The 27,651-nt window shown below is 34.7% G+C and overlaps 1 protein-coding gene and 1 long non-coding RNA gene across 3 annotated transcripts; one reads left to right on the top strand and one right to left on the bottom strand.

Annotated features, from left to right (window-relative positions):
• Positions 1-26,974, top strand: LOC128672038 (uncharacterized). Of its 2 annotated transcripts, none has more exons than XM_053748930.1 (6): positions 1-279; positions 19,227-19,387; positions 19,651-19,743; positions 24,573-24,731; positions 25,748-25,921; positions 26,298-26,974. In XM_053748930.1, the coding sequence occupies exons 1-6, from the start codon at positions 234-236 to the stop codon at positions 26,466-26,468; spliced, it is 804 nt and encodes a 267-aa protein (XP_053604905.1). In that variant the 5' UTR covers positions 1-233; the 3' UTR covers positions 26,469-26,974. The 2 variants fall into 2 exon arrangements, with proteins under 2 accessions (XP_053604905.1, XP_053604904.1); XM_053748929.1 differs by lacking the exon at positions 1-279 and adding an exon at positions 13,049-13,348.
• On the bottom strand, positions 8,201-24,057 carry LOC128672039 (uncharacterized). The gene is made up of 3 exons (XR_008404902.1): positions 24,001-24,057; positions 12,416-12,552; positions 8,201-8,629 (listed from the first exon to the last, which is right to left on the bottom strand). It is a non-coding gene; the product is annotated as an uncharacterized LOC128672039 (long non-coding RNA).
• Positions 26,975-27,651: the final 677 nt, after the last annotated feature.

Below are 27,651 nucleotides of genomic sequence, written 5' to 3' on the forward strand. Positions count from 1 at the left end.
TGACGTTAGACATTTCACGCTGAGTCCAATGCGTTCACATCACATCGTGTAAATGTGAAATTTCTAATTGGTTTTTTAATATTTTTCGTGTATCTATTTTTGAAGAAATTGTTTATTTTACGCACGGTCATGGTGGTATATCATGTGTTGTAAATTGTCATTGGAAATATCGGACATACCTTTGGTCAGGAGTGTAGGGAAGAAAATCTTTGTGCTGTCATCATGTTGAACGGATGGTCTCATCGGCAGGTAGAAGAAGTTTATATAGGGATATTTCAGGTATGAAATGTTTTGTTATTAATTTCTTAAATATCTGTATTTAAATTAATTGTAAAAAAAAATATTTTGCATTGTGTTTACTATTGGTATAATCTGTCTTCAAATCACATTGAAAGAATTCAACAACCTCTAGTAAATTGTGTAAATTAATAATTATGATTTGCATTTAAATTGGTCAATCAAGGTCATTTTTCGAATGCGGCGCATTATTCGTTCCGTGGAAATGGCACACATAAAATTATTTTTATTTAAAAAATATACTTAGTACTTACTTGATTTACACACAAACCACGATTTAACTGGCAGCCCTCATCTCCAAAACTAACTCAATGAAAATTTAAACAAGTTAAATATAAGCTTAAAAAAATACAATCTCACCACGGAATCAGACTCTTCGAAGAAAACATCGTGTTAACACACGTACACGTGCTGTTTAGATTATTAATATATTGCGTATACGACTATCATCGTATTCATATAAATCGTCATTGTATGAAAGTCAGATCATAGGCGACTTAAATAAACAGTATATATAGTTAACAGCACATCAAGCTACGCAAATTTGCCACTATAACGGCGGCATAAATATCTATGTAAAGTTAGGTAGTCGATATACGGTCAACTGTACTTCGCAAATACTAAGATGAAACCTACACGAAAACTACACACGCGTTCCATGGTGTTCACAAGCTTTTGCAGCGCTATATAAAAATATCTAACTATTGCACATTTGATGCGTTCTCTATCCATTCGCATCCCTTAGATATCTGCGCGCTGTGACGGATCGCAGTAATTTAGCTCATGATCTACTTGCCATACAAAAAGCGTGATTATTGCCTCGTTAGTCGTAGTTTAATGTATTTTCCTGTATTTAATACCGTTACAGTAATCGTCCCACACATGTGGACAAGCGCCGGCTCTCGATGGGTATTTTCACACAGCCCTTTTCTTGGGCCATAGATGTTATTTAAGAATAGACAGTTCACTCATTATTTATTTTATTTATCACATATATGAAATATATAATTTGATTAAGGTGTTTTCTTACAATCAGGCAAACAACATACTTTGCTTTGGCTCTATATATATCTCTTAATATAGAAGATATTTAAATTTTCAGCCAACTGCATATCAGTACAGTACACTAACACATTGAGAGACGACAAACATATATCTCGCGTTGCTCACGTCAGATCTGCTTGGTTAATTGATAGCCCGGAATTGTCGTGACGGAAGTAAATGGAAGCATTACATTCAGAATACTCTTAAGGAGGCTGAATTATGTTATACGTCTGACGTGGTCTTCCCCAGATCATTCTTTTCAAAATTTTTGTCGCCTTGAGTCATGTTGTTAATTTGAAACTTTCAATTGACTCTGTCTGTTGCTTTTGTAAGCATTAGTTATGGTAATGTAGAACATAATAGTGCTCCAAGTTCATCTCTATGCAAAGTCAACTCTATGGGATAAGCAAAAAGAGGATCACTTCCCACTCCAGTTTTTACCACCGTAATGACCTTCGATTTTAATTGTCGGGCTAATTACGACATAATTTGACGTCGGCCGAGTAATGTTTTAATTGTACTACCCTTTTCTTTATATTATCTTACCAATTAGAACAGGCATTAATTATATTATGTGTTTAAATTGAGAAAATTGTGAAATTAAAGGTATTTTGAAAATCGCGTGATTTGCTTATAATGGCGACGGTGAATCGCGTGTGACCACGGGCTGAAGCGGTTTGTGGACGGCGATATTTTCGCACAGTGCAAAATTTTGAATTCGAAAATGGGCCAAAAAAAGAGTGGGGCCAACCGCGGCGGCCTGCCCACCCAGTCGGCCGACCGCGCACGCTCGCTATGCCGCTCCGTCGCAGTCGTTGGCAAATACCGCCAATTCCACCGCCATACCTCCCTTTATTCCACAAGACTTATAACCCTTTTTGCTACCAAACAATTTTATTCTTTAAATACTAGTCCTGAAGACTCAGAACCGTTTGAAGACCCTACGACTAATTTTCCGACAGAGATAATGATTAAATTGTTTCGGCATGTCAAATCAAACGAAATTATGCTGTTATATCTTGTTTAATAGCGGTACGATTCTGTTTGTATTGTATGTGAAGTTACTTGCATACCGGCGAGGATACCCCGAGTAAGATTTTTCATTTAGTGTCCTCATATATTAAAAAAAATATATATTTGGTAAAATGCACTTTGTGCAAACTAACAGTAATTTGACCGAATGTCTCTTAAATACAATTAAGATAAATTGATATCAGTAATAAAATATTATATTAATATTTTAAAATTATTTTATAATGTAACCAGGAACAAGAAAATGGAGAGGAAAGCCTTTTGAAGTCGTCGTCTGAAATGGTCAAGGGAGTACAACATTGCTTTATATAATTTGCAACATAGTTGCATATTGCATGTAAGGACTGAACAAATGCATCAAGTCAAAGTATTTATATGGATTGCTCATATCATGTAGGTATTTTTTTGGGGAGAAGCTTTCAAAGAGAATTGTTTTATGTCCATAATTTCCTGTGTTCGTAACAGTTTTGTAACCTTAAAATTTATTGTTCTTCCTTGATTTCGACCAGTTAATACTGACTACTCATTATTTGAGACTGAACATTATGTACCAGAAATATTCATTTGACTAACTGTCAAACGCATACACCATATTATACAAATATATCGACTATATTTAACTATGATTACCGTTTAGTTTCATAATGTCTAATTAGAAATGGCTTATTTATTTTTTATGCGAAATGCAACTGAACAAATATAACAGTTTGATGTTCATTGTTCGCATTACTTAAATAAGCCATTTTGCGAAATTATCCATTATACGACTAATGCTGATCTACTTTCTCTTTTATACTTATCGGAATCGAGACTGATGACAAGTTTACATTTACTGATGTCCGATGGCCGATGTCGGATAACAACATCATCAAATAGAAAAACGAAGCATTGCAATGGCCATTGCAATGGTGTGTATGCATACCATATTTACATATATAACTTAAATAAATATATGTACCCATATTCTAAATGAATATCATGTATCCATTTATTTTAAAATTAATTGCACAAAAATTACAAAATAATATCAAATGGCGGACTTCACAATTTCTAATTCTCTACCAGTCAACCATTAGACCAAATAGCTATTTGGTCTAATGAGGTGCGATAAAGTGCAATAAATAGAAAACTTACTCACCTAACATAAACTAATAATACAACCGAGAAGTACATAAAATACGGAAAAAACTTATAAGGTGTTCTAACAAACACTATTTACTGATTTGTTGGAGAACATATGTTTTTACCGAAGCGATTGGATGCTCTTCATATAATTCTATGCTAATTTCATTAAATCACAATGTTAGGAAGAGTGAAATCTCACAGCATAAAAGGTGTTTTCAAATTGCCTTTCAGCCAATATGATTTTTTGAAAACTTTTCAACACAATAGGGATTTATTTATTTATATTTACTTCGATATTCATATGTCGATTTTTGGAAGAAAAGTATTTTTTTTTGATTGGTTTTTCATTTATCATTTATCAAGGCTTCTATTTTCCACCAATTACATCCACGAAACAGCAGTGAAACTATGATTTAAAGAGGAAAATACCCACCCTAGATCTCTAAATTTAGTTCACATTAACTTAGTGGAAATATTATATATATCGCGTTTCCCTAACAAACAATCTGATTCACAGATAAATGTGATTGACTAATAATTGTTTATCTCATAACGTTTATTACCTGAATTCTAAGTGTATTTTTATATAAATATGTTTCTTACCTATCTATTGTAAACAGTTCGATCTTATCCAAGAATTTTATAAAACAAGGAAGGAAAATGTAACGCAGAAAAGTAACTGTGTTCTGAAAATGTATATTAGTCGACATTTTTTTTATGACGTACTTATTACGCTGGTGCATAGGCTGAGCTTACGAGTTCATCTTTGAATACCTTTGAATCATTCTTATTTAAATTTTCATGTTTTATCTTTGGGTATTTCACGATTTGAAACCCTGTTCCTTAGTTATTTTTTAAACTCTTAACAAAATTATGCTGAACTCATTTTGTGTTCCAATCATATTTATCGAAGCCTACTGGTCACTACTCAACCTTTACTGCTTAACCGGGGGTAACAGCGCCAACGGCTAGAAGAATGAGGTTGAATTCTTTAAATGTTGAGTTTGCAAAAATATGAGTTGAGATCGAACCTAGACTTTGGATGTTACTTGTAAATCAAATGTCAGAGCGGTATATTGCTTAAGTTACTTGAAAAACCAAGAAGAAAGCTGTCCTATGGTTCCACCAGGCAGTAAGTCCCTTAGCCCTACTAGTTAGCTCTCAAGGTTACTAGTACGACTGTCTCGGTGGCGCAGTGGTAAAGTAGTTTCTTCTGAACCGAGAGGTCCCGGGCTCGATTTCCGGTCGGGTCATGATGGAAAATTATTTTTTTCTGATTGGTCCAGATTTTGGATGTTTTTCTATATGTGAATTTGTTAAAATTTAATATCGTTGAGATAGTATCCCATAACAAGTCTCGAACTTAATTTTGGGGCTAGCTCAATCTGTGTGATTTATCCTAATATATTTATTTATTTATTATTTAGGGACTGTACTGCCCAAAAGGAGAATTAGCAACCGTAATGGTCTTCTGAATCTGTAAAAACATCCACTGTGATAGGCTACGATTCGAGTGAATCTTTTTTTACTTGTGGTCGGATTTTTGTTTATTTAATTATATAATAATAGGTACTACGCGTTACTTTGAGTAAAATATAGTCATAATAATTTATATCGTCAATCGTATTAAATTCATTCATGAAAAGATTCGCGCAATGCACATACTAAGTAGTAAAATACAATCACATGTGGAAGCGTATACGTGACATAGTAATTTATGAATGAATGCAATGTTACATAGTAAATTTCCGCAGTCATTATGAAATGCGATTTCAGTTCAAGGTATTATCGGGAATCACCATTTTTTCACTATGAGATGTGACTAACCATGTCGTAACAATATGTTTCGTAGAAGCTTATTTTTATGAACTGACCTCTAAATTGAGCAATGTCCCGCACAGCCTCCGATTGACGTCAGAAATCGAATAACGTTGTTTTTTATTATTTGCAATTCATTGCGGTGTTAACATAGGCTGCGAGATTGATATTCTTATATATAACGGTAATGTATGTTTGGTAATGCGTAATATTTTTGTGAATGTGTCTGTACGTAGTATTAGTGTTGTAACCGTCAATTGAGAATACGATTCCGGTCTGCTGGTGTATTGGGTGTCGGTGAGTCATACGCATTCATAACTTTGGATATTACCGTCTAGCTATGCAAAAATGATTCTTTTTATACTTCTATATGGACTTTGCTTTGCACCTTTTATTAAGGTTTTTTTTTTTCTAAAATGGAGGACTACTTTCAGCTTCAGTTTCACATCTTTAGATGAGATTAGACTTAACAATTTTGATCGAAGGATCGTTAAATATTTTAGTATCATCACTAACATCCAAACTATCGCATTTAGACTAGCTGTTACACTCGCAACTCTACCCGCGATGGCCTATATTAGACCTCGAGTTATTAACGATATCTTTCTTAATTTCATCAAAATCGGCCCAGTATTTTAAATTCAAATTCAAACATTGCTTTTAGTCATAAACGCGAAACATACTTACTAATAGACTTTTGTATTTATAAGTTTTTATGGTAGCAAGTAACTAGATGCTATTTTTGTCCAATTTTCGTTAGTCTGTGTGCATTGTAAAATAAACTTGTGCAGTAATTAGGTTGTGCAGTAATTTATTGCGTGCCTCTGAACGTCCGCTGGGAATTGATTACGTGTGATCCGATACTCCGACCAGCAGGTTGTTGCGTAAAGGTCCGTTCCAGATTCTCCATTTCTTGATCCGCGTTACTCTTTACATCATAGCTTGAGTAACTCTGAACTTTGGATAGGATTTTAGGAGAAACGTGATTTAACATCACAAATTCTACATTATTTTCCTAAAATCCTATCCAAAGTTCAGAGTTACTCAATCTATGATGTAAAGAGCAACGCGGATCAAGAACTGGAGAATCTGGAACGGACCTTTACGCAACATAATATATATACTATATATATAATTACTAATTATATTATGTATAATTACTAATTATATTATGTATAATCACTAATTATATTATATATAATTACTAATTATATTAGTTTATGGGTTGAGGAACTTAATTCTGTTGTTTTACTTGTGCAGTTCACTTAACCTATTAGCATTATGGATACTTTTGTAATTTACTACCACAGTGCGGAAAATTCTGGACACAAAAATATTTTAGATACCAAAATCGTCTTGAACCGGAAAGAGGCGTATTGTTGACGTGCAATTTATCAAACAAACAGCCAATGATGCATCTATTCATACAGTTTGTAAGCGAAATTTCACAGCTCATGTTTAGAGCAATTGTATTGTATACACCGTGCGCCCTTTATAGGGCCGCTTTACAAAGGCGGACAAAAACTTGGCCTAAATTACAGACCTCCACTGTTCACTACCGTTAAGGTGAAAACAATAGTCTATATCGTTGCTCCTAAGTTTAAAGGACATCCGACAATAAGTTTTATTGCGTCATATATAACGTAGTGAAAGTTGAAACGTATTGTTTCTAATCTTCGTTAACGGTAAACAAAACGAGACGACAAAGGAGCCGATATTTTTACAGAAGTCGGCTACTTTACAGCGCCCAATAAAGACAGTTTGCAAAATTTTTATTACTGTTTTATGGCTTTTTATTTACGAGACGTTGTGCTCGATGCTGTTGGCTGGTTTTGCCTGAGCATTTTTGCCTTTATTTAAAATCGTGCCGTTAATTTATTATGTAACTTAAGAAATTTTAAGTTATAATTTAATGACTTATTTTTGTTGTTTTTTGGGCTTATTAGCTATTCTGTTTCATTAATCAATTTAAAAGCATTACATACTGTAAGAATCGCAAGAACTAGTTCTTCAGAATAGGCAAAATTATACTTTTTATATGAAGACATTTTGTTGTAGTAGAGACTTTATGCGACTAAAGGCTTATAAGGCAATATAAATTATCTCAAAATTATGAACTTGAATTAAAATTCTTTTTGTGACTTTCATGAACATTTCATCGCAGTTTTAAAGACCCCACAAGAGATAAATGGAGATAATTCACAAACGGAACGACTATCCCCCGGGAATGTCACTACAAAACACAGCACGATATCACTTGCTTCTTAAGTTGTGCTAAAAAAACAAGCAAGTGTCGACTTGAAATGTTAAAAAAACCCGTTTTGTAGCTAGATGAAGTGCTCAATCTGCAGGTAGTCGGCCAAAGCATTAATACAAAAACTCTATTGTCGAACTTTATGACAGCCTTGTCTATGGGAAGCCTTCGTTTTCATTTCAACGGTTGGATAAATTAGGTAATGTAAGGATTATAGTTATATATTAACAATTGACTTCACTGCTAGATGGTATAGCTAGGTATTGCTGGCTGAAATTTTTCAGAAACGACCTTCGCAAAGTTTAAATATAAAGGAATAAGTTAATTTCGAATTTTGTTTTTCTGTTATTCTTTCAAGAGATATATGATGAAACGTTTGTATAATTACTTTTATAGACACCATTTGTTTCCTCGATGTTGCCCGCATCACACAATTTAAGGGATCTTCTAGGCAAGAGTACTAACTCTTTTAGGCATTTGCCTATTCTCTTTTCCTAAAATTATATTATTTGAGCTTGTGAGTAACATCTTAAACCTCATCTATGCTCCCCATCAGGCTCGATAGAGGTCAAACGCACTCAAATTTCTAATAAAAAAAAAACAATTTGTTTGAGTATACAATTATATTCTAAAATTATTAATGCACTTTGCAAATACGTAATTTCTAAATATAAGTACTTCATAACTGCACGTGTGAGTTGCCTTATTCTGATCCTTTTATGGCAAAGTCAATAATTTAACCACAGAAATGTGACTTCCTAAAGCAAATCCCCAAATATAGAAGATGGTATGACGTCTAGATGACGGATGGATGATGAGAAATTTGACAAAGGTGTGGACAGTGACGCCATTTTATGAAGTCATAAGAGCGGAGGCTCTTTAAATCATATACCATAAGATTAGACTTATCTGATGAGAAGATGTCATTTGAAAAGGACTTCTGAAAATGTATATTTTGGTCGCCTGGTCAGTTGTGCTTTCCTTGTCATTTCATCTCTCTCTCTCCATCGTGTACTCCCGGTATCATTTTTGGAGTTATGTCGCCGCGAATCCCGTGGTCTGTGAGTAAAGACATATTATTAAAATCCCGAAAGTTTTTAAAAATCGCCTGACATTAACCTTCCTTAAGAAAGCTATGATTAACAATAGGCGTGCGGTTAGCTCCCACCCTAGAACTTGCTGAACCCAGGTGATTACCTGCTAAGGCTTTTTCTCCTTTGCCTCCTAATATGACATTACGAACGGATATGGAGTGGTCCATATCCAGGGTGGGAACCACACGAAAAAAATATTAACATGCGCATTTATTAGTGAAATTGCAAGAAACGCCGTGAGATTTTCCGTATTATCCGATAATCCTCAACTAATCTCACAAGGAAATAATGTTTATTTTTATAACAACAAATGACACAATTTCCTTGTATTATAATGACTATATTGTGAATCAGTTGGCTAGACAGTATGGCGTCGGAATGTCTTATCGTGCAATTTAGTGGCTACTGCAGCAGGAAAGCTGAGGTGGACGCAGGTGGTGTGTTGCTTCATAGAATTACAGGTTGACGCTATTGCGTATCCGGCCTGAAGAATTTATATGTATAATATTATCTATACAGTGACATGTAAAACTGTTAGTGGTCCATATCGATTCTCAACAGCGAGATAATATGAAGAGGAACTAAAAATTAAGGCACATAAAGGGATTACATTTATTTTGGAATAGCACATAGGCCTCATTAAAAACATGAACGGTTCTTGTTATAAAATTCGATACTTGATTATTCTGTTATGATTTTATATCCGACTGCCTGTCTGACATAAACCATTCATGGGAATGCTGTTGATGTCTATCAGCTAGAGCTAGGCTATGTTTTTCCTAGTCACCTTGTAGGACATTCAACTGATATGGAGTGGTACTATTCCAAGGCGAAGCCACAGGTCACTCTAGGGCGGAACCACACATCACAATTAAACTAGCCAAAATTAATTACCCTTAATCTTACTGAACGTAATGATACGAGTATAATTGAACATTACTGTATTTGAATGGGAGCTATTTGAAATGTTAAAAGAAACCTCGTTAGCATAATAGACGAACACTAGAGTTATACAAATTATATTGGTGCGACTAATTATCCAGCACTATCATTAAGAAATTATTTTAAAGTCATAGCAAGTACCTTTTCAAAAAAGGTACTTTCTAAAAACTAATTAATGTAATCCTTTAATGATGCCATTATATAAGTTATTAAAAATGATTACATAATAAGGGTTTTTACGTTCTTACAACAATGAGGATTACAATATATGTACTTGCTCTAGGAATCCAGGATTCAAAGAAATTTTTGAACATTAAACATTCTGTGTTCTAGTTTATATTCTAGCCGTGCATAACAAGTCATATGTGCTAACTAAAGAGTATTGCTCTGTGTGGTCTAATGGTGATGTCCTTAAAATGGGTAATATATTAATTGAGATAGTACATGATAAAAGGAGACAAAAGATATAAATCATTGATTAAATATGATTGTTTACATATTGAGTCAACTGAAACCATTCGTGAGTAACTGTGAAAATATCGCGCGTTTCATGTGTGAGTCAAAATATAGTTAACTCTGCCAAAGAATTTTTGAGATGAAAATATTTTTCAAATATGAATGAGATATTTTTTTATGTTGTTGTGATAGGGAATTTCTTTCATATTACCTTGACGATGATTCAACAAAACATTGGATCTAAAATAATGTTTCTATTGATTTTGGTACCATACCTATCCGTTTACATAGGTGTGGTACCTACACCGAGTTTTACCTGTATCGTGTGGTTCCGCCCTAGAATAAGACCACTCCATATCTTATCACTGATGTCGTGTGAGATTTCTAAGGGATATATAGCCTTGTTCACTTATGGGTAACAATAGTATTCCCAAGGAGCGTTTCTTGTAGACAGGCGACGGGTTGGAAAATCATAGCAAATATTCAAAATTATTGCACTAACCCTAGGTTTCTAGGCCACGGTTCGCGTAAAAAATAAACTTCTAATATTATGACCTGTTTGAAGCCAACTCTCTTTGGGAAATCTATCGTTGCCTATCAGCTACGACATCCAGGCAGGTCTTTACACAAATTAATCACAAACTTTCATAAAGACCGTATTGGGATGGAATTCTTTAAATTAATGTTAATAAACTTCGTTTACTGCAAATATACTTACATACTTTTTGCGTGAAATTTGATACATATAATGCATATGTAGTGATTTTACCAAAACGTTTATAATCACACGTATGCTCTGGTGAATACGTAACAAATTCCATATAACACTACTTGCACAATAATTATATCTAGGTTTAAGCGAATGTTTTTTTATGCCGTCTGTTTTTTATGACGTATGCAATTTGATATCATAATAATATGTCGTCTGTTTTAGTCATACGTAAATGAAATTATAATCATAGGATCAATTTTTATCAATTCTAATTCTTTACAAATAAAAGAGACCATCAAAAAATAAATTTTAAAAATGCTGAACGACTTTACAAAGCAATTATTGCAACAAACTATCGCTCGTGTAATAACATAATAAATTATACACTATAACTTTCCTCAGGAAACACACTACCTATTGGTGAAAACCTGTTAAAATGGTTAAGGAACTATTTTGTCATTTAAGTATTCATTATTGTGAGCGTCTTATTACTTGCTATAAATTAAAATATGTGCACTTTTTACTCTTGGCGCTTAAAGGGTATGTCTGATATTGTAGTGAATAAAATTTTAATTTTAATTAAGATTATCAGTCAGTGGTGCTCTTTTAGGTTTTCTAATATGAGATGATATTTTTTACATTTTCGTTTGCCTCATCAATTAAAAAGATATAATATGGATGTTTAAACGGAAAAGTTACGTTGTTTGCATGATTCATAATATTTGTAGTTAATTGAATTTACCGATCTTATCGATCAAGAAACCGGTTATATGTCTGAGCAGCGAACAGACACATTTGCAGAGTAATATATTTACATAATCATAGTTCGCACGAGCTACATTACTAATCACAAACAATTAGACGAAATCGGTTCAGGTGGAAACAAAATAGGATGTAGGAAGGAAAATCACATTCGTTTTTCATATTTTCTATTGTAAACAATACCGATCATCTACTTAGAAATCATTGATTTTGCTTCAATCACAAAATTAATGATTTTTTTCAATACACCTTACTTTTTATTATTAAGTTATTCCGATCTGATCCACAAAAAGTGATCCCTTGAGTTTCAGATAATATTTTTAATTATTTTATATTCCGTTTTGATCCTTTGACTTTTTTCACATATTTTTAGTGCAGTTAAATAAAATTTTTGTTTTTGTCGGTTTATTAAGTAAATATATGGTATATTGGTAACTCGATTTTTTTCTGGAAGCAATATGGAACATAAATCTGAGGTGTTTTTCTTGTTTTTTAAAATTCTAAACACATACTAGGAAATAAAGGAACAAAACAGTATTAGGTATGATAAGTATGACCAGATGGGGCTCCCAACCGTTTATTATACGGACATGATATATTTTATTCACACGTTAAATGCAATAAGATTTTTCTTACGACATGTCATAAAATGTTATTTTAAAATATATGTAATTTATGCGTAGAGGTAGTACTTACTTACCAGGGGGCAGTATTATATTTCCCATTACCTACTTTATTTTTAATTTTTTCAGTCCTGAATTTTCTTTAAACCAAAAATTTGTCCATGTTTGGGAAAAAGTCTGGATAATTATGGGAAGAACCACATTAAGGATGGTAAATGAATGGAAGTGTTTGGATTAAGCATTGAAATGTAATGACCTTTATAGTATTTATTAGTCATCAAGCTGGTATCTGCAAGTGTGCATCTGATCAGATCCCGGTTTGCGTCTGAAGTCTGGGCAATTCGTCATTGGGCTTTCCACTACAGTGGAAAGCCCAGTCATGGCAGTATGTAACTGAAAATGTGAAATAATAATTAAATTAATTAATTGATTAGTTATAAATAATTATGTTCTGTCCAGATTCGATTACGTAAATGAAAAAAAAAGAAAATACGTAGTCATTTATTTCCGCAAAATTTTGTTAAAAATATTTGACCATTTGAAAATTGGAATAAAAAATATTGATTGTGTTTTAAATGACATTATATACAACTGAAAATATAAAGTTAAATATAAATAGCAGGGCTTGTTTGAAGAAAATTGTGAAAATTCAACCCCTTGTCGATGTCGGGTATAAATAAAAAAACATAAGATCAAAGGACCCTATTGCATAAAGGTACTTGCAAATGGGTGGGCCGGGCGCCGCCCTCGGCCCCCATTGGCCACGCGGGTGAATCCGCTCCGAGGCCCAACACTCATTCGCTCCCCACTGCTGGGCTACACGTGCTTAGTCGACATTTACCTTTATCTTTCGCGCGTCCACCGATCAGTGTTAGTCTCACAGTTGTCACCACGCGAGCCACATTGCTCATTATTTGGGGATGACATATATCGTCTACTATGGATCATTGTAATTTACCGTCGTGCGCGCTAAATAGACAAGTCACAACTGTGATAATTAGAAACAAAATGGATATTTCTGACAGACATTGCCAGTTCGATGTGTGCCCAAATTCGTACAGTCCCAAGGCGGTCCACAGGCCGTCCGGTTGTGAAAAATGTCGAAGGACTAGATTAAATAACCAATACAGTGACTGTGATAGTGTAGTGGGGAAATGTCGAACGTACAAGTCGAGAGCAGCGAAAAGTAGTAAGCACTTTTTTTCTTTGTTTTATCTTAATTATTTTACATAAGAAATTTAATTAAATTTAGATTTATTTTATAGATGAAATGTTAGTAGTAATCCCTTTCATTAAATAAACATATGACTTAATAATAAAGTTTATCACTTTTTTTTACTAATCCGAACTTGAAAATAACCACAAATGTAAATTACGTTATTTAAATTGTACATTGGTATAATTTATATTTATTTTGCTGCTACGCGATAGTTACCTGCAGTTAGTTAATTATTATCATAGCAATTAGATACTAATTTAGTAGATATTCTAATAAACAGAAAATATCCAGGTTTTACATTGAACAAATAATAATTACTTTCCATGACAAAAAAATACCTAGACACATAGAAAGAGATTATTTTTGTTAGCTTATAGTTGTGCCCCACTACTAGGCAAAGGTCTCGAATTAAAAAAAAATAAACTAATTTTTTTACCCAATATGTGAGTGTACAACTTGGAGGAAGCTTACAATGAGCTTCAGAATATAATATTACATTTAAAAAGCCATATATCTAAACAGAGGTGAAGCCCCTAGATCATAATGTTATCAGAAACGTAAACATCCCGAGAAGTTAGCCTCAGCGCTAAGCATTATTTATTTATAAACCTTATGTCCGGTCTACGCCTCTCACATCCTCTGCGAAGATAGGTACCTTCTGTGGGTATTGTCAGTATTTGTTAAAGAAATAATTAAGTAACATTAATTATTGATATTATTTTCATTTATACTCTTTTTCCCTGTTTAATTTTCTCTTATTCCATTAATGTTTCGTAACGCAGCAAAACCCGGGGCCAACGTAAAAAAAGTATATTCTAAAATCAATTTAAATGAAAATATAACAGGAGTAGTAACGTTGAATTTAAACTGCCAAATTCAATTAAAATAATTATTGCCTAAATCTAATTTTGCACGTTAAATATAACATTAAATCCGTTTAGACAACTACACCTCAATTATGTCAAAACAAAAAGAAATCTTAATCGAGCTTACATTTTCATTAGCAAAAACGCGCCCGCTCTTACAATGTTAACCACGAAGATAGTGGCTAACTAGCGCAATTAACTCGACGTACTGTTACCGGTCGCATATCTCACTAAATGATTCTATCCTTTAAGAGACGTACGGTTACATACGCATATACACTCGCCTATTTCGTAATAAGCTTAACTATATACCTATATTGAAAATTGTTTAATGCCTATAGTATTTTTTCATTTTATCTCCTTCCCTATCAGATTCTAAAGAGAGTCCTGTCTAATTTTAGACAGGTTTTCAGGAATTTCATCAATTCAAAACCGAAGTCTTCGATTAAGCTTATATTAAAAAAAAATTTGATGATAACTTCAGTTATTTTCAAACGGTAACATAAAACAATTGACAGCAATAGATAATGTTTATTGCATATTTATCCGAGTCAACGTCGAGGTCGATACTAATCAGCGGATGGTATATATACGTCATACAATGTTACGTTTTACCCACAATTTTTTCGTGTCATATAGTTTTTCCGACATAGTATCATTTTTCCCACGTGGCCACGGGCCTGAACCTAACGGAACCGGATATTATGTTTAATGAGATATATAATTAAAAATGCATTTATTGTCGCGTCTAAGTGCCTATTTAGACAGAAGATTAGCTTAGAACGGTAGTACAGTAAAGTTTAATAAAATCTTTGACGAAATAGCTAAATAAAGAAATGAAGATATGGTCATTTGTTTATTTTTAGGATGAATTGTGATTTACTTTAATTAAATTCAAATGCAAAATATATTGAAAATTTATTAATTGCAGTGGCACGAATGAAATGCGAAAATATAAAAACACTTAAAATTATTTTCAACATGTAACCTTTTTTATTGCAACAGTAACACAGGTATAAATATGTGATTTCTTTGATAAAAAATGAACGTGTCATTCCTCAACCACAGATTATAAATCCCATTAAAAAACAATTAATCAGAGTACGCATGTACACCAAACAGTCAAATGTAGGGGACGATATATTGTTAGGATTTTCCCGGAAGAATCACAAACAAATAGTTTATTATTAGTTATGTGTTATTATAATTTGAAGATAAAAGATGTAATAGTTTTAGATTTGCTTTAATTTTATTTCCATCCCTTAGCACGCAGCAGTTATGATTACAACCCAAAATAAATTCATTTTCATATCAATAAAATTCTTAACTTTCAATGTAATGAGGTCATTATTAGACATTAATGTTTGCATTAAATTTGGTACATTTAAATTTCCCGGAAAAAAACTAGAAGTTTCTGGGAAAGCTATGTTGTGCTGTCCCATTATATGTACATGTTAGAGCGGCGGCGCGCGCGCAGGCTCGATTTCATGAACTATGTCCGCGTCATTAGGCCCGCGATCCACTCTCTCATTAGCAACATTTTCACATAAAACCTTGTTCATTTACGCCGAGTAAGCCGCCGCCTCAATTATAAACAGTTATTTCAGTGAGCCCCTCATAATTGCAGTGTTTAGCTGTCACCCATTTAGTGAGAGATGTCGAACCGACCTTATTTTTTATATCACCTTCAAAGGAAACGATTACGAAAACATGTAAAAATCACACTCGCAATACAGTATCAGATTGGCCCGCATCGATTAAGAAGCACATTCCATTCAATATCATCCAGAAAAGTAATTGAGATAACATCAGTTGTTACCTTATTAAATTTAATTCGAGAAAAATTTGCGCTTATTTCGATAATTTCAGTGCGACGCTATTACCATTTGAGCAATTTTGAGTTAATGAAGAGTGTATCACCTCGGCCATGTGATAGGAGCCGCCGCGCGTCTCCGCGCGATAATCGCTCTTATTATGCGCAGTCAAATTTTACGAGCGCATCGGTTGTTAGCCGCTACTAACAAAATGAACCGACACAAATTAAACTTCTATTATGGGTAAACAAGACACTTTTCTATGTAGCGACACCAGGGCGGATATCACTTGTTCTTAAACGAGTTACTTTGTCGCGTCTCCTGCAAAAACAGGTAATGAACGAACGATTTTGGTGGACACGAAAAAATTATCCGTGCTCCATTTTGCAAAGCGCCCGTAAAGATAATGCTCGCATCCAAATTTGACGCATTGATGAACGGAATTTACATAATGATTGCGCTGGCGCCTGCGCCGTCGACCAGCGAGCGTCCGGTGACGCCGCGCAGCTTTTCTCGGTTTTCGAACCAAAATTCTAGTTAGCGGACGCGCGATTTCATTTTAAAAAAACGTTAACAAGATCTCGTTTCGGTTGTTTTTCGTTCCGCGATGCCTCCTTTTGTGAACAACGAGCTGTTAAAAAATAAACGAATTCTTTGTTTCTCGGGTAGTCGGGCGACCTCCGACGCGGTCCCCGCTTTTTTATGCCCCCTTATAACCTGTGTATTACCTACGTGTAGGTATCTTCTACTTTTTATGTTCGCTCGGTCAGTTCTTCAATGGGCTAAAGGATCCAATCGAGTCTCATATTGTTGATCTTAATAGAGTCAGTAAACATTCTTAGAAAAAGTGTATTTTCTTAATACAATACGAAGTATAAATTAAACTGACTAAATAAATTACATTCTCTGGCCTCATCGTTCAACAGAGTAAAAAGAAAAAGTATTATTTACAGTGCTTGCGTGCCTCGTCCTAGCGATCTTAATTGTCGAGTGTTATCTTTATGAAATAGTTTCCCGGTGAGCTCGTCTCGCCCAGTTTCTCAAGGAAATATTTGTCTCACAGTGACTCTATGTCTTTTACGATCTGACCTGTTATTTTTTTTTTCGTTGAACTTTTGACGGCGGTCGCGCGGTTGCTTTTGACCGGCGCACTAATAAAATGTTATGATCGTGTGTTTAACGCGAGTCGGGCCTTCCTTTTGACATGATCGTTATTGCCGGTACACCTTTGCGGTCGCCTTTTGTAATCCGACTTACAACATTATTATTGTGTCAATTACGTAGCCATATAAAGTCTATAACTAAATCACGGCTAGTTATCGTTTAACGATCTCGATTTGTTTATGCGAAACGATGTGTTTTCAATGACTAAAATGAGAAGTTTGGATGGTCTCTTTCTGGCTAAGCGATGGGCGTGTGGTGATTGGGCTTGGTGCACAGGACTCCAGTTAAATAATAAGCGGCGAGGTGCCCTATAACTATAATTTTGTTTTATTTGCCGTCGCGGCCGCGGGCGAGGCAAAATCACCACGAAACATACTAACGAGATGCGAAAAGGGTAAAAAAGTCACGCATATATTTGCGCTAATTGTGTGAGTGCATTGATGAATTTGACTTTGAACCGCTTTTTTCCCACACTTACGTTTAGTATTTTTGATTAAGTATGCTTTTGAGAATATAAATATCATAAACAACATTCAATAAATATGTATTTATTTTGACATTGCGCCAAATTCACCTCACAATAATGTCTCCAGTCATCATTATTTGCAAGTGATGTACTTAGGTACCAAGTAATCGCACAAAATCACATGAAATTGTAAAACAGATGTCCCTTGTTTGTACAGTGTTAAATAGCGCAAAAGATTACCTCGTGTTAGTCACCTCCTCGTGTAAACATAAGAGTAATGATTCATACATTGAGTCAAAACTCTTAAAAAAATTGAACACCAGTGAGTAACTACTTACAATCCAAATATGTCTAATTATTATTTTTTCAATAAGGCAATTATTACTCGGTAAATTTTTATTTTCCGAGACGTTGTTATGAGGAAACCACAAAATTTGTAGAGACAGATGAAATAAAACATATAATTAACATAAATTATTACTTTAATTTATAATGTCACAAAATTTTAAGTAGACGATACTGCCAATATAAAGTCAATTAACTAATATTTTGTCTACAGATAAAAAGTATCATGTAATTAATTCTGTAGGTCAAAAAATGGAAGCAAATATTTAGCGGCGAACAAAAAGATCGATCGCTATGTGCGTGCGCACAATAGGGAAGGGCCGATCATAATACACGGAACGCTATTGAGAATAGCATCTAACTGCACTGTAATTATTTTATAATCGAAAAAAAAAATAAAACAAGTGCATTTTGATGATTCTAAATAAACGAACAATGAGTTGTACAAGTGTAAGTGTTAATTTATTGGCCAGTGAAGTGCAAACAGTGTGTCGGAACAGTTCAATCGAAGTTCCGATTAATCGGTTTGATATCGGGAGAATGTTAGTTTTGTGACCGTTAAATCATGCCGTGTTAGTGATTCACATAGGTTCACTGGACAATTAGCAAAGGCTGTCCACCTCTGGGGCGCAATGTATTTATTCATCGGATGTTCACCGATTACCATAATCGATAGCATCGCGCGTGCCGCATACGGAACCAGCTCTTGCCCGTTTTCATTGATGAAATGCATCGAAAAGTACGATGGTAATATATTTTTTCGTTTATGAAAAAGGTTACATTGTAGAAACCTTCAAGTAAAAAGTAGGTGAATTGATATAGTGCCACAGAATACATACTAGTACAAGTAATCAGTAGTGCATCATTGCGGAAGTAAATGCGTTAAATATCACCCTAGTACCGTAATCCTTATATCGGGAAAGACTTCAAGTATACGAGTATATTTGATAGGCTTTGCCATTGATTCTCAAAGTAGTTTAAAATTTGTCAAATTAAATAATTTTAAATGTACAAAATAATTTCGTATCCAAATTGTATGTATAGGTATAGATAAATGACAACCCAATACTTTTATATAAAATTTAAAATGCTCTAAATTGGGTAAAAAACCTTCCTTGTTTAGACGTAACGACATCGAAAAGGGTCTTTAAATAATAGAAGTTCCAAATTTAAAAATGTAATTTATTTTTCAGGATACGTCAACGTCTGCGCGGTGGTGTGCTTGCTACTACTCGTCGGGGGCCTGTCACCGCGGTCGGCGGCGACGCCCTACCGGAGTCGCACCATGGACCGCCAGAAACGATCTGACGAGAACAGTCTATGGGGCAACCCATGTAATTATACCGACTCTGATGTAAGTATTATATTTATGTGACATTCCACGAGAATAGGCAACTTATGGAGGGCAGCAGTCGATCTTTAAAAATGTGCATGTGAAACGTCATAAGCGACTTCCTTCCAACATGTTACATTCCAAGGGTAAAGTGCCTTACCTTTACCCGTGGAACGTCACATATAATCATGCATTTTACTTGTATGTTATGATATTTAATGAAAGGCCAATTAAAGTGTAAGCACCTTTTAACATAATTGTAACCAATTTATTTATTTTTCCAGTCAGATTCAAAATACACCTCACAAAACGCGGAGCGCGTCTACCGACAAGCCAAATTCTCATTCGAAGAAGCGGCGAAATACAAAGACGACTTTGTAAGTATTGATGTTTTTGAATTTGGAATTTTTCGCTTTCATTGATACTGGCTGGTGAGACATCGAGTAGTATTCGCAATCGCATCGTTATGCTAGTCGCGTCTCGCTAAATGAACGGACGGAGATCGCGCCCGGCCATACCAATAAAACTTAGCTGACAGCCTTTGGGCCGCTTGTATCCATATAAAATAATTACATTTTTGTAATAGATATCTTAATTATTTTGATTGTAAGGACCTAATTGTTTACAAAATACAGTGGTCATACAGTCTCTACCCAGTGGTGTAGGTTTTCAAAATGAAAATACAAGATGAAAATAAGACTAAGTTACGACTTTTCCATTTGATTCCTCAGAATGATACCCCAAAAATTTTGCGATTGACCATGTAAAAAAATTTCCATTATTAAAAACATTTTCACAAAATTTGGCCAATTAGAGATTCTGAAGACCCTTGCGGGCGCGACGCTTTCTGACCGGCTTTGAAAACAGATTGCATCGGCGCGGGCGCCGGCTTCGCGCGTCCGGTCACCGCTTCCTCCCTCTTAATTATTATTTCGCGCTGCAATTGTATGACGTCACACTCCATATTAATCAACTTCATCAATTCAAACATAGAATAACGTTAAAGTAATAATAACATAAAAAAATAAATGAATAGGCGAACTGTAGCAGACGCGTCAACCTACATTTAGGAATTCATAAAACATTCACGAGTTAACAAAAACCTACGTTCGGCATGTTAATACAACAATTCATATGATGACTACGATTCCAATCCTAGGAATATGATATTTCCGAATCGGAAGTAAGGTGGACTGATCAACCAGCAGTAATGCGATGTCGACGTCGCGACTCGAATCAATTATGTCTTAGCTGGTACCAATGTACTCGTGTGTCCATCTCGTATCGACATGGAACGTGAGTATTTCGGTTGCATATCACAGAGCATACCAATGACTGAGCGTCACGCAGTCAATGGAAGCGGAACAACGGATGAGTTTATTCTCAATGCGTCCAGTTATCGAACATGGTGTTCGCGTATGAGGTATGGTGGCATTGTAATAGTCGACGGTCGTAACGACGGCGACGTCCTGTCCGCTTGCCACCGCGTCGTAAAACGACATTATCGACGCACAGTAGCCGGAACGAGGTACAGGACGGTGCGCGTACGCATCGAATACTGATTGCGCATTAGTATTGCAGGACACACCTGCTCGACGATTTTTTCTGTCTCTCCCCTTAATGTCGGTCATTCGTTACTAATGTATCATATTTATTGCGATTTAGACGCAGGCGTGAGTCGATGAACTACTATTGTTACCGATAAATCAAGGACGGTTTTCTTTGTTTCCCGCCTCGTAATTGTAATCACGCCTTCCTCGCTGAAGTAATTTTTATATGAACGAGTTAGATCGAGATAAACGTATAACAGGAAAGATAACTGCCGTAGTGTGACATAAATAAAGAGACAATATCCAAATTACTCAGACGGTCGCATAATGTCGTCGTATAATAACTGGCTACGTTACTAAGAACGCAATAATAAATTCAACGAACTCTACCGGTATGTGAGTCGCCACCGGGCACCGTGTGAATGTCTTAGCACTCGTAATTTTTGAGTGCGCTGTTGTCACGTTATCTCATCGTTATTTTGATATCCAAAAATGTTTTGAGGAGCTTTTGTAATTATTTAGTAAAGAGTGCGAAAAAATTGCCGACGAATTTAAATACGCAAAGCAACAAGCGCGATCGACCGTACTATATCGCGACGCGTCCATCACGCACGACAACTCTTATCTGGCTCGCCTATAGTGACGCTATAAACATTGAATTACACATTATGTAATGCGTATGTAAGTACATACATTACGATATTGTTGTTCACGGGCGACAAGCTGTCTGCGACGTTGTTGCGTACGTGTGCCGTAAATATATAATTTGCTGCGGCTGTGTGAGTGTTTATTTGATAAGCTTCCGATGCGCTAGCCATTCGGATACGTAGTCGAATTTCTTGCGACCACCCGCGCTCGATGCAACTGCCGATGTAATCGATTCAGCTACTGCTTATTGGAATTCTGCATCTGCTCTAAAACACGATTTATCATCGAGTGGGACTTTATGACATATAGCGGCATTTCATATTTAACATTATGGGATATAAACTTAGGTCGATTTCGTATTATAATTTTTCTTCACTATAAACACATTGACAATATGAATCTGTCTTTTACATATTTTAATTCTCAAAAAATGTGTTTGTTTACAAAATACATGCTTTAGCGCCTATAGGTAGGTATTTATCTGTTTCTTCAAGACAACTAAGATCTAGAATTTTACCTACGTTTTTTCATGATGAAATCTACTTATTTTTGGGAAAGGTACCCTATTTATTTTTACATACTTATATATAAGTACCTATACGAAATTTCGTAAAGATTGTTGACCAGATCATTTTTTTAATCACAAGATTTCTTTCTTTCAGATTAAAATTTAATTATAATTGGCGGATACTGCCTATAACCAATTTATGAGCAATAAGTGAACTTGTGATGAGATTATTGAACGACAATAATAATTCTGCAGTGGGCGGAGGTAAAAATCGATGTAGCTTGATGGGTGGGAAAAATCATTTTTTTAGTAATTCAGACGTAAATAATGTTAGCCTAGTAATAGGGTGAATATAGTCTTGTCTATACAAGAATTGATATTCCCATTATCACCAAGAATTCACCCAACACCCTAAGAAACAACATATTAATTAATAGTGCATTAAGTAAGACGATTCTTAGAATCAGATTGTTTACACTAAGTACTAAGTTTTCTATTATTCGGTGTAGGTTTCGGACATGGCGTGATTGACCGGACGCGCACCTGTGTAGGATCCACCGTGCGTTGGCGCATTCCAAACTTCAATTATTATGATCAACACATTCCACATTATGTCAATACTATATCTATTTTGCAACTTCCACATTATTTCATATTTTGACATTTATTTATTTCTCTTTAACTCGATTACTACTTGTCAAAACCATTTAAGCGAAATTCGGAAAAATCAATTGCACAAAAGATAACACAATAAACACTTCTTATCATCAATGTTTATGCGCTGCTCGTGTCAAAATATAATTTTACGAATCGATCTTTCGTAAATCAATAACCGAATAACGACTTCCATTATCTTTGCACAATAATCGATAGTTTATCACTCCGAAAAATACGGTTTAATTAGTGGTATTGTTGCTTAACAATTTACAATGGGCCACTAAATTTCTATCGCTCGGACAACGCATCTGCCGATTTTGGGACTTTTTTTTTCATTTTTGAACTCTGTGTTGACGAGATAGGATTTAATTTGACTGGGTATGACAGAGTGAGGACTGTTAGTGTGGAAACCAAAAGGTTTTGTTACGTGACCAGCAGCAAGCAGTATACCTCTTGTTACAGTGTTATCTTTCGGCCAACCTTGACTTTGCCATTAAATTGTTCGATGATCATGTGGTGTGGGTATCGAGAACAACAACCAAATAAATAGCAATAATAATAAAGTTTGTTTACAAATTTTGTATTTTGTGTTGATATATTTGAATCCAACTGATATAAGTAAAACGTCTAAGTATCACCGGTCTCATGAAAATGGTGTAATTTATATGCTATATTTATTTCATTCGTTTATCTGTCTCTATATGAGTTTTATCAATTAACTAAATCCAAAATCCAAAGTCATCGGAGGCACAAAGAACATGAAAAATAATTCTTATAATTGCAGCATTTACGAATAGAATGCTTTATCCACTTGGGTTGACAAATGGGGGTAATTAATGTGTTCAATATGTGCGATCATGCAGTTAAGACAGTACTTTAATGGAGTGATTGCTATAAGCCAACCAACATTACATGACATGTAGTTGCAAGCAAAAGTATCATTACAGAGTTCAAATTAATCTGGCTATCTACAATCTACTCGTTCTACTCACGATCATTCGGAGAAAAAAATCTTATATCTCATGCAACTGTCCGTTTCAATTCAGTCCTTTGTATTTAATATCTTTTTCATTAGAAGTAATGTTTCTAACATTATTATCAAAATTATACAGGACTGCAAATAAACTTAGTTGGGATATTCGTTAACCCGTACGAATGTCGAGATTTGTCTTTCGACATCTGACGAATTCTAATTTGTAATTGATTAAAGTAAACACAGATGTAAAACAGTTGTTCTTAATGACAATTTTAATATATAAAATTGTACTTACCATTCTTGCTTCCATAAGCAAGCGTGCGTTTTTAACACAAAACAGACATACAACTACGTGGCAACTGTCGATGGAGTGGACCAGACTCCTTATATATACAGACCCTGCAGGAAACTGCAATGGACCACCATCCGATGTTTTTCCATGAAAGTCAGTCAGCACAATATGACACGCTCTATTTTCATCTTTCGAAGAAACAACGGTACTAGATCTAGATGAAGTGATTCATGCTGTAGACAATCACTTTTTAATACGTTAACTACAGGTACATAGTAAATAGTCATCTAACATCGTAATAAAACATATGAATTGTGCAATATTGAACATTAATCTTTTAAAGCAATCATTATTTATCAATGTACCTACCCCGGATAAGGTAGGTACTACGCGGGTTTGTTCTACTGAAAATTAGAAGCTTAACGTAGAAAGGTAGAAAAACTGGTAACAGGTCAACACTCGTACTAATTATAAAGATTCGATAGCGAATATATTCTACTTTCCGATGTTTCACAACTTTACAACTTTTATAATATATCCTAACTGAAATTAATTCTAATTTCTGTTTGTTCCAGGCCAACAAACTATTCACAGTGTCAAGTTTTGAAGAGTTGTCAAGTACAATGGGCAACAACGAGTGGTTGCGAATTATGCCGTGGTACCGGGATGAGGTTCTGCCAAAGGATAAAGTCCTTGACAGCTCGGTGTCTGAGGAGGCAATGAGCGATTTAATGGTACGTATTTTTGTATTACTAATTTTAGATATGAGATCCTTTATCGGTCCCTAACCCGACATTCTGCAGCTGAGAAAGAAATCATGAATAAGACTCAAATGAGAGAGATATGAGGTCTGAGAATTATTAATCTATTTAATTACAAATGAACATTACCAACATTTGTCAAACAAATGTGCAAAAAGCTGACGAGATTTGAGCGCACGTCCGGATTATGTACTTGTTATGTCTGTACACAATAACATTATGTTTTAGCAACATTATCTTAAATTTGCTCAAATTTTCCCTTGACATTGATTTTACATTTCGAAATAATACTTAATAATAATATGAGTAGCAAGAGGATTCTTACCATCTGATATAATATGATAATACGGGTGAAATTAATCAATATTTATCATACAACAAAGTAAATAAAGAGCCGATAGTAATTCGAAATGAAGCAACACAAGTAATCGATTATACAAATGTATTAATTAGTAGGGATGCCACTTTATTTAATTATATCTCGGGAATGTCGAATTGACCGTCGTTTCCTAAACGAGAACAATAAGCGAGCGGTGAATTCGCTGATTGTCAAAAACGTGCATCCGTATGGGTTTTTGAATCGATTTCAAGGAATCGCTCGTCGTCGGTGGCTCTCATTGTTGTTGACCGACTATCGCTCACGTGAGAACACAATCGTTTCGCAATATGTATGCTTTTCGTCGTGAAATCAACCGTTTCGGATAACAAATGATAATTTAGAAAAATTGCTATTACTTGTGGTGATATAATTGAAGGAAATTATATTTGTTCTTTGCCAACAAACTTTACTGTATTATATCGTTTGCTTGAATTTTATTCACGCTCTGAATCTGAAAAGTACTAAATTTAATCTGGCAGCTGCATCAGATCTCAATGATTTGAGCTTCAAATTATTCACAATTAACTGTAAACATATATTTCGTAGTGCTGACCCTAGCTCATACGATGACCAATGGAAGACAACTAACAAATATATTTCTTGTCAACAGAATAAGATAGACGATGTGTTACCGTCTATGTTCAAAAGTCTGAAGATAGTTCTCGCCGGGCTGCACGAATTGACGGAGAGCTTGCGCAGTACCGACATCAGCTCGGACGCTAACCTCTCTGAGAGCCTCAACAAGTCCGTGTCGGACGTCCGGAATGTTCTCTGTTACTTCTACGTAAGTATTAGAACTCGAAGCTTTTCTCGTATAGAAATTTCAAGTTGAAATATCCTATGTTCTATTATGGGTTATTTTCTATGTGTGTACCAATTTTCATCGAAATATTTAGAGTACATTTTGCACGAGTGTGTGATCCTCATATCACATTTCCATACTTGCATACTTATTTTTACATTAAATATCTTTTCCCTTGGTTAGATTAGTCAAAGGTCCCTAGTAAAGCCACTACTTAGAATAATGAGTTCAATTCAATCTAACTTAAGCTTAAACCTGCGGAACAGCATAATTTTATTTTAATCACTATTTACTATTTAGTGATATACATCTCTGACCTGAAACGAAATATCTAACTAACGTGAACTTCTCTTTATAGGATTTAATGAAAGCGAGAAACTTGAAAATCTATGCTCTGGACGACTCAGAAATCCCAGAAATCACCGAGGAGAACCAGCTGTCTGTAGGCTTCCTCATCTACAGAGACGCGCTCAACTACTTGGAATACTTGACGCAGGTGTTCAAGGAAATGGAGAAGAATGTCCATTAAGCTTGAAGAAACTCCGGGTTGTGTTAACTATTTGAATTAAGACCGTTATCAACTTTGAGGAACTACGTATCTAAATAAACAATAGAGTACATATCCTAGAGTAAATATAATTTCTTTACTCATCATGACCTGAATTCTTTGAATCTCAGAAAACCCATTATGACCTGAATTCGTTGAATCTTAGATTTGGAATTTAATTTTATTTCAAATTTTTTATAGTTTAATATAGATACATTTGCGATACATAAGCTATCCCGAGATGGGGATGTTTAGTTCTATCTTATTTCATAGTTAAATACTTTGTTGTCACTACAAATATTAGAACTTGATTTATAACTAAAAGTATTACTTAGTTTTATGATAAATTATAGTTCTGGCGTTATAATTATAATATGTATTTCTTTGAGTGATAAAGGGCCCACTAGTTTTGACATCAGTCTATCGATGCCAAATGCTAACGCTAGCTGCTGTTGCCTTAGACTTAAATGTAGGTACTTCCAACTTTATATCAAAACAATGATATTAGATTTATTTAATTTTGTTATTATGGCTTATAAGAGTCAGAACTTTGATTAAAATAATAATTGTAATTGACTCTCTATCACCAAAAGAATTTAGAGTTTGTTAGATCATCAAAATGTTGTGTTTAAACACAAATCTGATGCGATACGGCATCGCCTGGTCATAGTGGGTTATTGAATGGAGGATCAATGCTCTTCTTAGAATATGAGGGTTGAATGTAACCACATTTCATTTCACGTTCCTCATTGAAAGGTCCAAATGATTCCTTAGTCAAATTGTCTTCACCTTTGGCTGTTAATGTAGTAGAAAAAAATGTCATTGCCATTACATTGCCATTTTGGTCTATAACGGATTAGTTCCTTTTTAGTTTAGTAACGAATATGAAACGTTTTAATTTATTGTCGCTGAATAACATTCTAAATTTTCCGATTATCCTAGTCAAGGTCTTAACTTATTTATTTCTCGCTTGTCCACTTAGTTTCAATTTCTTAATTATAATTGTTTAATGTAGATTTTAGTATTAGACACCATTCCACCAGATTGAGAGGTTGAATGTCGATAGGGAAATTGTTTTGTGTGTTTGTGGATGCGTCGAGTGATGAATCATGTTGATTTTAATGCAAGGGTGTGAAGTGTCGAGAGCGGTCACTTCACGCGAATT

The sequence above is a fragment of the Plodia interpunctella genome, chromosome 8 (genome assembly GCF_027563975.2).
Source record: "Plodia interpunctella isolate USDA-ARS_2022_Savannah chromosome 8, ilPloInte3.2, whole genome shotgun sequence".
In the NCBI taxonomy this organism is placed as follows: Eukaryota; Metazoa; Arthropoda; class Insecta; order Lepidoptera; family Pyralidae; genus Plodia; species Plodia interpunctella.